The 11,879-nt window shown below is 46.0% G+C and overlaps 1 protein-coding gene across 1 annotated transcript; it reads left to right on the top strand.

Moving 5' to 3' along the window:
• The first annotated feature begins 1,592 nt into the window (after positions 1–1,592).
• LOC116989526 lies at positions 1,593–10,048 on the top strand. The gene is made up of 3 exons (XM_033046995.1): positions 1,593–1,720; positions 6,036–6,815; positions 9,482–10,048. Exons 2-3 carry the CDS (start codon positions 6,037–6,039, stop codon positions 9,624–9,626), a joined length of 924 nt encoding a protein of 307 aa, XP_032902886.1. The 5' UTR covers positions 1,593–1,720; position 6,036; the 3' UTR covers positions 9,627–10,048.
• The last annotated feature ends 1,831 nt before the right edge of the window (positions 10,049–11,879 follow it).

Here is an 11,879-nt window from a genome sequence, read left to right as displayed (position 1 = left end):
GGGGTGGGGGCGATGAAGATAGACACACAATGCTGCAGTAACTCAGCGGGCCAGGCAGGATCTCTGGAGAGAAGGAATGGATGATGTTTCGGGTCGAGACCCTCTTTGAGAGTTCCAACCTGAAACATCACCTATTCCAGGGATTCCTGGCACACTGAGTTACTCCAGCATTTTGCGTTTATCTTTGACATAAACCAACATCTGCAGTAGTTCCTTCCTACATACTAATGAATGTATGTATAACCGATGAGAATGTCAGAAGAGTTTTTCCACTGTTCTTGCTTTGTATATATATTTTTTGTAAATGAAGCCAACATATGGTAACTCGTGCATGGGTGAGCTATGCAAAAAAAATGTAACAATAAAGAAACATTGAACCATTGAAGACCCTGCTGTAATTTTTGTTAACCATCTTCGCTGTAATACCAGATAATGTAGATAATACCACACACTTTAGTGTAATTTGCTTACTAACATTCTCACCCAAATTGTTCCTATAAACCATAAAAACTAATGGCTGATGGCCTGCACCAATCCCTGAGGCACCCCATTAGTCACAGACCTCCAGTCCAATAAACAATTTTCCACCACCACTTTGCTTCCTTTCATGAAGCAAATTCTCCATCTCATGGATTCCATGCGATCTAACCTTCCAGAGCAGCGTACCATGTGGAACTTAATCAAATATTTTTCCGAAGTCAATATAGACAACCTCTATGGCTTTGCCCTTGTCAACCATTTTGGTTACTTCAATAAAAATCTGATTTGTTAGACAGGATCTCCCATGTACAAAATCAAGTTGACTATCCGTAATCAGTCCCTGTTTCATTGCCACCAAAGGCTGTGGGGGCCAAGTCAATGAATATTTTTAAGGCAGAGAAAATTTGAATTTTGATTAGTACAGCTGTCAGGGGTTGTGGGGAGAAGGCAGGAGAATGGGATTAGGAGGGAAAGGATAGGTCAGCCATGATTGAATGGAGGAGAAGACTTGATGGGCCAAATGGCCTAATTCGGCTCCTATCACTTATGAACGCGGAAACAAGCCTTTCAGCCCACGGGGTCCGCGCAAACCAGCAATCCCCATGTACCAGTTCTATCCTACACATTAGGGACAATTTACAGAAGTCAATTAACCTACAAACCTGTACGTCTTTGGAATGTGGGAGGAAACCGGAGCACCCAGAGAAAACCCGCGCAGCCACAGGGAGAACGTGCAAACTCTGTACAAACAGCACCTACAGTCAGGATCGAACCCGGGTCTCTGGCGTTGTGAGGCAGCAACTCCACCGCTGCGCAATAGTGCCGCCCCTACATCTGCGCCAGCGTGCCGCCTCAAAATCTGGCCCATCTCTTGTTGGGCTCGTAAGGTGTTAATTGAATGGTTCACTAGAGTGCATGCTAAGAACTCAGCGCCATTTGCAATTTCTGCACCGTCAAATAGCTTTGTCGCCATAATCGCCCTGCCTAGCTGCGTCCGCACATTGGGTAACTGCCGCTTTTGCAACCATTCCATTTATCGGAATGCATCGTTAGATGATTTGAAAAGAAATAGTTCCTGAAATTGGTGATAAAAATCTAAAATTCGCAACATCACCCGCAACTTCCCCTTTGCTTCATTTCCTTCTGCCTATTTCCCCAAAGGAACCAACATTATTGGACTTATTCGCGCTCAAGCTAACCCTGTTTGTGGCAGAAACAAACGGAATTTGTGTGCAACAAGGTAAGGCTACTTTCGTTCGATGGTCTGTTAGAAAGTATTCTCACTTAAAATAACTTTATAGTTTAAACATTTGCTGCTGTTTCATCTCTGAATGAAGTCTGAATGAATCTCTTTATGATATTTCCACTCTTTGCTCGTGTGCTGTGTTTTTCCCACCCTCCCAACATTGCTGACTAATATATTGTATAAAAGTTTTTTAAAAAGACACAAAGTGCAGGAGTAAATCAACGGTTCAGCCAGCATTCCTGGAGAACATTTTGGTGGATGACATTTTGGTCGGAACCCTTCTGAATCAGTCTGAAATGTCATCTCTCTATGATCCCCAGAGATGCTGCTTGACCCGCTGAGTTACTCCAAACTGTATCTCTAAAGTCTAAAAAAAAATAAAGTTTTGGAAAATAATAAAGCAAGGCAAGCAGCATTTGTAGAAGGAAAAAGAGAGTTAATGTTTTGGGAGGAGGACCCACATCAGAACTTGGAAAAGGGAGAACTCTTTCCTAGTTTGCTGTAGGGTCTTTGGCCTGAAATGTTAATTCTGCTTCGCTTTCCACAGATGTTGCCTCTTTTCCCCATTCCTTGGCAAATCTTGTACAGGCTTGGAGCATTCATTCAATAGGGATTCATAAATGTCGAACAGTAAAGGCGATTTTTTACTTTGGTATTTACTTTTCCTGAGTATTTGATATTTTTATTGATTTGTAAATGTGTGAATGGCTTTTAATCAAGTCATAGAGTGATACAGTGTGGAAACAGTCCCTTTGGCCCAACTTGCCCACACCGGCCAACTACACACCGGCCAACTTGCCCACACCCAGCTACACTAGTCCCACCTGCCTGCGTTTGGTCCATATCCCTCCAAACCTGTCCTACCCATGTACTATGTAATATTTGTTTGAATAATTCTTTTTCGTAAACATACCTCATAGTTCAAGAGCCTCTGTGTGTTAGGGATATGTCGATATTATAAAATGGCCTCCCATGCTTTTGGTAGGAGGCTCTATCCATCACCTTCTGTTAGGCCTTGTTGTTAATCCCCAGATGGAGACACAAAAATAGGTGATATCATAAACAGTGAAGATAGTCATCGAGATGTATAGCGTGATCTTGTTCAGCTGGGTACGTGGACTGAGGAATAGCAAATGGAGGGACAGTTTCTTCCCAGCAGTTATCAGGCAACTGAACCATCCTGCCGCAACCAGAGAGCAAGCCTGAACTACTATCCAGTCAAACCAGGGTGAATGTTAAGACCCTGGGGAGGGGGTGCGGAACAGAGAGACCTAGAAGTGCATGTACATCGTTCTCTGAGAGTGGTCTCACAGTTAGACAGGGTGGTGGAGAAGGCTTGCGGCCTTCATCGGTCTCGGCATGGGATGTTACGTTGCAGTTCTACAAGAAGTAGATCTGTACTTGGAGCCGTTGTTGTGTTCAGTTTTGGTCAACCTAAAAGAGAGATGCTGTTAAGCTGGAAAGAGTACAGAACAGGTTTATGACTATGTTTCTGGGACTCGAGGGCCTCATGTTAGCGGAAGTGGTTGGGCGGGCTAGAATTTTATTTCTTGGAGTGTGTGAGGCTGAGGAGTGATCTTATAGAGGTGTATAAAACCATGAGGGTGAATACACAGTGTATTTTACCCAAGGGTGGGCAGTCAAGAACTAAAGGGCATAAGTTTAAGGTAAGATGGAAAAGATTTAATAGGAATCTGAGGAGCTATTTTCCCACACAGAAGGTGGTATATATATATACAACAAAAAACAGGCTCCAAGGCCCACCAAATCCACGCTGGCAATTGGTCACCCTTTCACACTAGTTCTATCTTATCCCATTGTTGCACCCACCCCCCGCACACTGGGGGCAATTAACAGAGGCCAATTAATCTATAAACCCGCTCATCTTTGGGATGTGGGAGGAAACCGGAGCACCCGGAGGATACCCAGGCAGTGACAGGGAGAGCATGCGAACACCACACAGAAAGCACCCGAAGCCAGGATCGAACCCGGTGTCTGTGGGGCTGTAAGGCTGCAACTCTGCCAGCTGTGCCACCGACTGGAACTAGCTGCCAGAGGAAGTGGTCGAGGCCGGTATTAATTTGACGTTTAAAATACATTTGGACAGGCCGAGGAATAGCAAATGGAGTTTAATTCAGATATAGTGTAAGGTGTTATATTTTGTGGAGTCAAACCAGGGTGAATGGTAAGGTTCTGGGGAAGTGGTGAGGAACAGAGTGACCTCGGGGGACAAGTACAAGTAAGGTATGTGGGAGGAAACCAGAGCAAACTCATGTGTTTGTCAAACACAGACAAATGGAACTAGCTTAGATGGGCATCTTGGCTGGCATGGATGGGCTGGGCTAAAGGTCGGTTTCAGCGCTGTATGGCTCCGTAACTTTGCTCCTCTACCTGGCCCTGGTTAGATGGGTGGTGTAGAAGTCCTAAAAACTGTTGGATGTAGGATACTCTGTTGCCTATTTGAATCACTTCATCATTGATTGTTTATATCACGTAAAACAGAGCTTCTTGTTCAAATATACTTTATTGATAAAACTAGCAATGCAGGGTGGGCACAAAAAGCTGGGGTAACTCAGCGGGCCAGGCAGCATCACTGGAGAGAAGGAATGGGTGACGTTTGGGGTCGAGACCCTTCTTCAGACGAGGCAGTAATACAGGGTGACTCCTGCATCACGGGTTACAGAGATCAATAACAATTTAAACCAAGATGTCGCTCGGTAGTATCTGTTCATTGACATATTGATCTAATCACCCCTTGTGTGCAGAGCTGGTGGCTATCGACTTTGAGCTGAACAATCCTTGTGCATCCTGAGTCATCTCCTCCGTGTATGAATGAATGAATACGTTTATTGGCCAAGTATTCACATATAAGGAATCTGCCTTGGTGCTCCGCCCGCAAGTGACAACATGACATACAGTGACAGTTAGGAATGACACATAAAACATTAAACATTAATAATAAATAATATATAACGCGCAGAGCTAGTGTCTATCACCTTTCAACTAATCAACGTTTGTGCATCGCATTGAAACATCCTCTTTGTGCTTAAATATCTTGTTGTGCCATCAAACTTTGGAGGTGTGATCACAGCCTTTTGACTGAGACCCCTCTCCCCTTGCGCAAGTAAAAGAAACTTTCAGTCTGAAGAAAGTCATAAGGAATAGGAGTAAACATAAACATAGAAACAGAAAATAGATACAGGAGTAGGCCATTCGGCCTTTCGAGCCAGCACTGCCATCCAATATGATCATGGCTGATCATCCTAAATCAGCTGGGCGGCACGGTGGCGCCGAGGTAGAGTTGCTGCCTTACAGTAATTGCAGCGCTGGAGACCCGGGCTTGATCCTGACTAGGGGTGCTGTCTGTACGGAGTTTGTACCTTCTCCCCGTGATCTGCGTGGGCTTTCTCCGAGATCGTCGGTTTCCTCCCACACTCCAAAGACATATGGGTTTCTAGGTTAATTGGCTTGGTATGAATGTAAAAATTGTCCCTGGCGTGTGCAGGGTAGCGATGATGTGCGGGGGATCGCTGGTCGGTACAGACTCGGTGGGCCGAAGGGCCTGTTTCCTCAAGGTATCTCTAAACTAATAATCAGTACCCCGTTCTCCCCATATCCCTAGATTTCATTAGCCTTAAGAGCTACATCTAACTCTCTCTTTAAAACATTCAGTGAATTGGCCTCCACTGCCTTCTAGGGCAGAGAATTCCAAAGATTTGCATCTCTCTGGATGAAAAAGTTTTTCCTCATCTCAGTCCTAAATGACCTACTCCTTATTCTTAAACTGTGACCCCTGGTTCTGGACTCCCCCAACATTGGGAAAACATTTCCTGCATCTAGCCTGTCCAATCCCTTAAGAATTTTATATGTTTCGAGAAAATCCCCTCTCACCCTTCTAGATTCCAGTAAATAATAGCCCAGTCTATCCATTCCTTCATCCATCCTTAGGCCATTCGGCCCATCAGGTTTACTCTGCCATTCAATTATGGCTGATCTATCTCCTCCACCTAACCCCATTCTCCTGCCTTGTCCCCATAACCTCTGACACCCGCACTAATCAAGAAGGGTCTCGACCTGAAACGTCACCCATTCCTTCCCTCCAGAGACACTGCCTGCCCCGCTGCAAATGGTGAATGATTCGAGTCCGTGAGTCTTATCGAGTCCTCGAGTCGCGACTTCAACAGTTGTCAGGAACCACGTTTGCCAATTGTGGCCAAAGTGGGGCCATTGAAGGTTATGGGTGAGGCCACCCTCGGTAGAGGTGTTTGGTGTGAGGTGGCTAATGGAAGCTTCTCGCTTATCCTTACAGGATGAAGACTTTGGCGATTATTGTGTTCCTCCTCCACGTGGAGTGGAGCCTGGGGACAAAATGCAATGGGACGGTGATCAGCAGCAAAGGAATCGCCTACAACTGTTCGCTCCATTGTCTGGACTGGGCTAAGTTGGAGCTGGAAGGCATGACCTCCTTGTCACTGGAAGGCTGTGGGATATCGCGCATGATTAACATCAGCATCAACAAAGAGCTGAAGGAACTGAATCTCAAGAACAACAAACTAACGGGACTTCCACCAACATTCCTCAAAAATTTTCCAAAATTAAAGAAGCTGAATTTAATTGGGAACCCCTTAGCGACCATCCCGCTCAACCTGATCGAGACAATACATGTGGACTTTACCTGCTCTTGCCAGATCTTGAAAGATGTGAATCGCAACTGCAGAGCGGCAATCAACTGCACCGAGGATTTCCTGAACAATATAACATGCACCGGGTCAAATGATACTCAGTTGCCGGCTATGGCCAATTTCTATAAAGCCGAGTGTCCGGACTTATCGCTGGTCTACATCCTTGTTCCAGTCTTGTGTGTTTTCGCCATCGCGCTTGTTGTCGCTGTCCTTGTGCTGGTGAAATATCGCTCGAAACTCGGCTCGCACTTCTCACCCACTCCGAGCAAGCGGCAGTCGGTCAATTCAGCCGACCAAGGGCATCAGAGGTACGCCAGCACCGGGGACTGGAAGGATCAAGCGGCGATGTCGCCGGGGGCTCACGCCAACTATGAGAACGTCTTTATGGGTGAACCGCAAAACGCAAGGTACATTAAAGCCCAATATCCACCGGTCACTGCAAATGTGCCACGCTATATGAACGGCAAAGGGTGTAAAACAAAGAACCGCGGATGCTGGTTCAATACCGAAGATAGACACAGAGTGATGGAGTAACTCAACGGGTCAGGCAGCATCTCTAGAGAGAAAGGATAGATGACATTTCAGGTCGGGACCCTTCTTCAGACTCCTGGCCCAAAATGTCACCTAATTCATGTTCTCCAGAGATGCTGCCTGCCCCGCTGAATTACTCCAGCACTCTGTGTCCATCTATGAATTGTAAGGGTATAGGTTTAAGGTGAGAGGGGAAAGATTTGATAGGAACCTCATGGGTGATATATTTACTCAGAGGGTGGTGGGGTACATGGAACGAGCTGCCAGAGGAGGTAGTTGAAGCAAATACTATAACAACATTTAAAAGACCCTTGGACAGGGACTTGAATTGTAAGTTTGGCTAAACACCAAAGACTTCGACACAACTGTTGGTGGACACAAAATTTTGGAGTAACTCAGCGGGTGAGGCGGCATCTATGGAGAGAAAGAATGGGCGAAGTTTCGGGTCATAATTAGGCCATTCAGCCCATCAAATCTACTTTGCCATTCAATCATGGCCGATCTATCTCTCCCTCCAAACCCCAGTCTCCTACCTTCTCCACATATCCCTGACACCCGTACTAATCCAGAATCTATCTATCGCTGCCTTAAAAATATCCATTGGCTTGGCCTCCGCAGCCTTCTGTGGCAAAGAATTCCACAGATTCACCACCTTCTGACTAAAGAAATTCTTCCTCATCTCCTTTCTGATGGAACGTCCTTTAATTCTGAGGCTATGACCTCTAGTCCTAGACTCTCCCACTGGTGGAAGCAGCTTCACTACATCCACTCTATCCAAGCCTTTCACTATTCGGTAAGTTTCAATGAGGATTATGGATTCAAATGGATTCTGGTTTATGGATTATGCTTCGAATGGATTTAGAGAATTTTGAATTAATTAGATAGAGGTAGCTGATTTTATTCGGCTTACCAAATGAAATACTTTGATGCAAGTTACTGAGAAAGTTGATGAAGGGAACACATGGTGGTTGTCTGGGGGGATTTTAGGAGAGTGGAAACGCCACATGGAAAGCTGGTTAACAAAACCGGGGCTTAAGGAATTTAACGGCCAGTGGCAGGAAATATTGTCTCCAGGATCAAAAGCTGAATCTTGGCAGAGACACCAAATGCTGGAGTAACTCAGTGGGACAGGCAGCATCTCTGGAGAGAAGGAATGGGTGACGTTTTGGGTCGGGACCCTTCTTCAGACAGTCCGAAGACCCAAAACGTCATCCATTCCTTCTCCCCAGAGATGCTGCCTGTCCCGGCTGAGTTACTCCAGCATTTTGTGTCTATTTTTGATTTAAACCAGCACCAGTTCTTTCCTGTACGCTGAACCTTGGTAACTGGTTGTTTTTCTAGACTAGAGGGTGATAAAGCTGGTATTTCCCAGAGCTGGGAGCTACTTTATATATTTATGCTCCTGCAGCGTTGCTAAACTTATTATGCCGACAGACACGATGTTTGCAAGCAGCCTTGGACATTCACTGTCATTTTTAGTGAATTCTGTCAAAAACCTTCCTCCTTGTTTGGAGAAACAACGAACGGCAGATGCTGGTTTACCAAAAAAAAAATATACAAAGTGCTGGAGTAACTCAGCGGGTCAAGCGATATCTCTGGAGAACATGGATAGATGGAGTTTCGAGTGATGGACGTAACATACGCCATCTTAGCATTTAGAAAGGGCGGCATGGTGGCGCAGCGGTAGAGTTGCTGCCTTGCACCGCTTGCAGCGCCGGAGGCCCGGGTTCGATCCCGACTACGGGCGCTGTTTGTTCGTTCTCCCCGTGACCGCATGGGTTTTCTCCGAGATCTTCGGTTTCCTCCCACTCTCCAAAGACGTACAGGTTTGCAGGTTGATTGGCTTGCTATAAAATGTAAATTGTAAATTGTCCCTAGTGTGTGTAGGATGACGTTATTGTGCGTGGATTGCTGGTTGGCGCAGACTCAGTGGGCCAAAGAACTAAACTAAACAAAATGGAAGAATAGAGTACAAAGTTGGCGGCACACTGGCTCAACGGTCGAGTCGCTGCCTTACAGCGCCAGAGACCCAGGTTCAATCCTGATTGCGGGTGCTGTCTGTACGGAGTTTGTACATTCGCCCCATGACCGTGTGGGTTCTCTCTGGGTGCTCCGGTTTCCTCCCACACTCCAAAGACATACAGGATTGTAGGTTAATTGGCTTCGGTAAAATTGTAATCTGTAAAGCGGAATGCTGGGCTGTTCAGATCTAATCAGTTTTTTCCCAAAATAAATGGGAACAGTCAGTAGTAAAATAAGGTTGAAATAAATGACAGCTGGGTAAACATCACCGAGTTTAGCCTCATAGAGGAAAAGATACATCAGCCACGATTGAATGGCGGAGTAGACTTGATGGGCCGAATGACCTAATTCCGATCCTATCACATGAACATGAACTCTGACTAAAGAAATTCCCCCTCCTCTCCTTTCTAATGGAAGGGAAGTTGGTTTGTGTGATGGTCTGGGCTGCGTCCACAATTCTCTGCAACTTCTTGCTGTCTTGCGCTGTTTGCGCTAATGGTATTTATTTTTAATCTTCCAGGAAGCAGCAGGCCACTGATGACACTTACTATCTGGAGAATGATGCAACCTGTGAAGTTTACCAAAATGAGCAGCCAGTCTACTGTAACTACAGTGGGCCAGCGCCTACAGCAGAGGACGACATATATATAATTGCCGACCAATAAATGCATCGTCGGGATCCCCCTTCAGATGTTGCAAGATTTCCACGTCTACATTCTATTCCATTTCCCCTTCACAACGGTCTTGAAAACGTCTCACTTTCAAGAACCAGCTCAGACGTCAAGCACCATCCAACCTGAACATGTGGAACCCGATTATGAATATCCAGGACCCGACCTAACAACAAAAGCATCGGTACCCGCAGCGAGGTTCAGTTAGAATGTGTAGAATTCAACCTAAACACATGGAACTCTTTCAAAATATCTGGACTTCAGCAAAACAAAAACAAAAAATCAGGAAGCCCACAAAATAACAGAAATTCATCTGAGAAAAAAACACACAAGGAACTGCAGAAGTGTTTAAAGAAAGAACTGCAGATGCTGGAAAAATTGAAGGTAAAATACTGGAGAAGCTCAGCGGGTGAGGCAGCATCTCAGAAGGAATAGGCGACGCTTCGGGTCGAGACCCTTCTTCAGACTCAATAGGTGACGTTTCGGGTTGAGACCCTACTTCAGACTGAAGAAGGGTCTCGAACTGAAACGTCACCTATTCCTTCGCTCCTTAGATGCTGCCTCACCCGCTGAGTTTCTCCAACATTTTTGTCTGCCAGGGAACTGCAGATGGTGATTTACAAGAAAATAAAGACACAAAGTGCTGGAGTAACTCAGCGAGTCTGGCAGCATCTGTGCCGGTCATGAACATATGACATTTTGGGTCGGATCCCTTCTTCAGACTGGTTTATTATAGTCATTTATTATTGTACCGAGGTACAGTGATAAGCTTTTTCGTTGCGTGCTAACCAGTCAGCAAAGAGATTATGCATGATTACAATCGAGCTGTCCATAGTGTACAGATACAGGCTTATGGGTATAACGTTCAGTGCAAGATAAAAGTCCAGAAAAGCCCGATTAAAGATAGATTGAAGGTCTCCAATAAGGTGGTAGGTGGGAGGTCAGGACCGCTCTCTAGTTGGTGAGAGGTTCAGTTGCCTGAAAAACAGCCGAGAAAAAACTGTCCTGAATCTGGAATGTCATAACCATAATCATACTTTATTAGCCAAGTATATTTTGCAACATTCGAGGAATTTGATTTGCCGTACAGTCGTACCAATAAAAAGCAACAGAACACACAAAATACATTTTAACATAAACATCCACCACAGTGACTCCTCCACATTCCTCACTGTGGTGGAAGGTGAAAAAAAGTTCAATCTCTCCCGTCTTTGGCCTCCAGCGGTCGGGGGCCTTGAGCCTTCCGTTGACGGGACGATCTTACTCCCGTAGCCAGCGGAGGGCCCCCTCGTCGGGGCGATCAAACTCCTGCATCGGGGGTGGGGGGGGATCTCAGCTCCCTCGCGCCGGGCGATCTACCTGGTGAATGTCCAGCAGAATAAAGAGAAACTGAGTCTTTTCCTGCATGATATTGAAACCAAATAGCTCAAATGTTTATTGTGTTGTTGAAGAAGAGGAATTTAGCACCAGGAAACTGTGGTTAGAAACAGAATGCCTTGATAGCGAGCTTGTGCCCTGCGCAGGTTTTGTGTTTGAAGTTTGATGAGAGCTATAGACCTTTAGTAGGGACAGGAGAGGAGGTCAGGGAGACACAGACATAGAGAACATTGACAGCAGTCAGCATGAATATCAGGAACTAGTCAGCAGCAGAAGGAAAGATAGGTCAGTGGAACTTCAGATCTATTGAGGTAAAGAGGAACTAGTCAAAAGGATTGAGAGAAGCTGGCTCCTGCAGGGAAGGACTAGTCGGTATGTTCGTGACCTGCTGTTCAGTGGGTTTGGGCTGCACGGACTCCACTTCAGAAGAACACCACGAGCACACACGGAAAACTACCTGAGATACAGTGTCAGTACACTGGATCTGCTCTGGAAGCACGTTGCCAGTGTGTTGGAAGAGCACTGGATGAACAGTGGGAGTGTAATGGAGGGACAGTAAACCCTCGTTATGATGGACTATGGGGGAGGGGGGACTGGTGCCCGTTCAGACTTTCTTTTAGAGTATTAGTGACACAGGCCCTTCCACACCGACCAGCGATCACCCCCCTACATACACCAGGGACAACTTTACAACTTACCGAAGCCAATTAACCTGCAAACCTGCGCGTCTCTGGAGTGTGTGGGAAACCGGTGCACTCGGAGAAAACCCACGCGGTCATGTGGAGAACGTACAGACTCCGTACAGACAGCACCCGTAGTCAGGATCGAACCCGGATCTCTGGCGCTGTAAGGCAGCAACTGTGCCACTCT

The sequence above is a fragment of the Amblyraja radiata genome, chromosome 29, assembly GCF_010909765.2.
Source record: "Amblyraja radiata isolate CabotCenter1 chromosome 29, sAmbRad1.1.pri, whole genome shotgun sequence".
In the NCBI taxonomy this organism is placed as follows: domain Eukaryota; kingdom Metazoa; phylum Chordata; class Chondrichthyes; order Rajiformes; family Rajidae; genus Amblyraja; species Amblyraja radiata.
The sequence above is the reverse complement of the archived record's forward strand: the minus strand, read 5'-3'. Positions and strand labels throughout refer to the sequence as shown.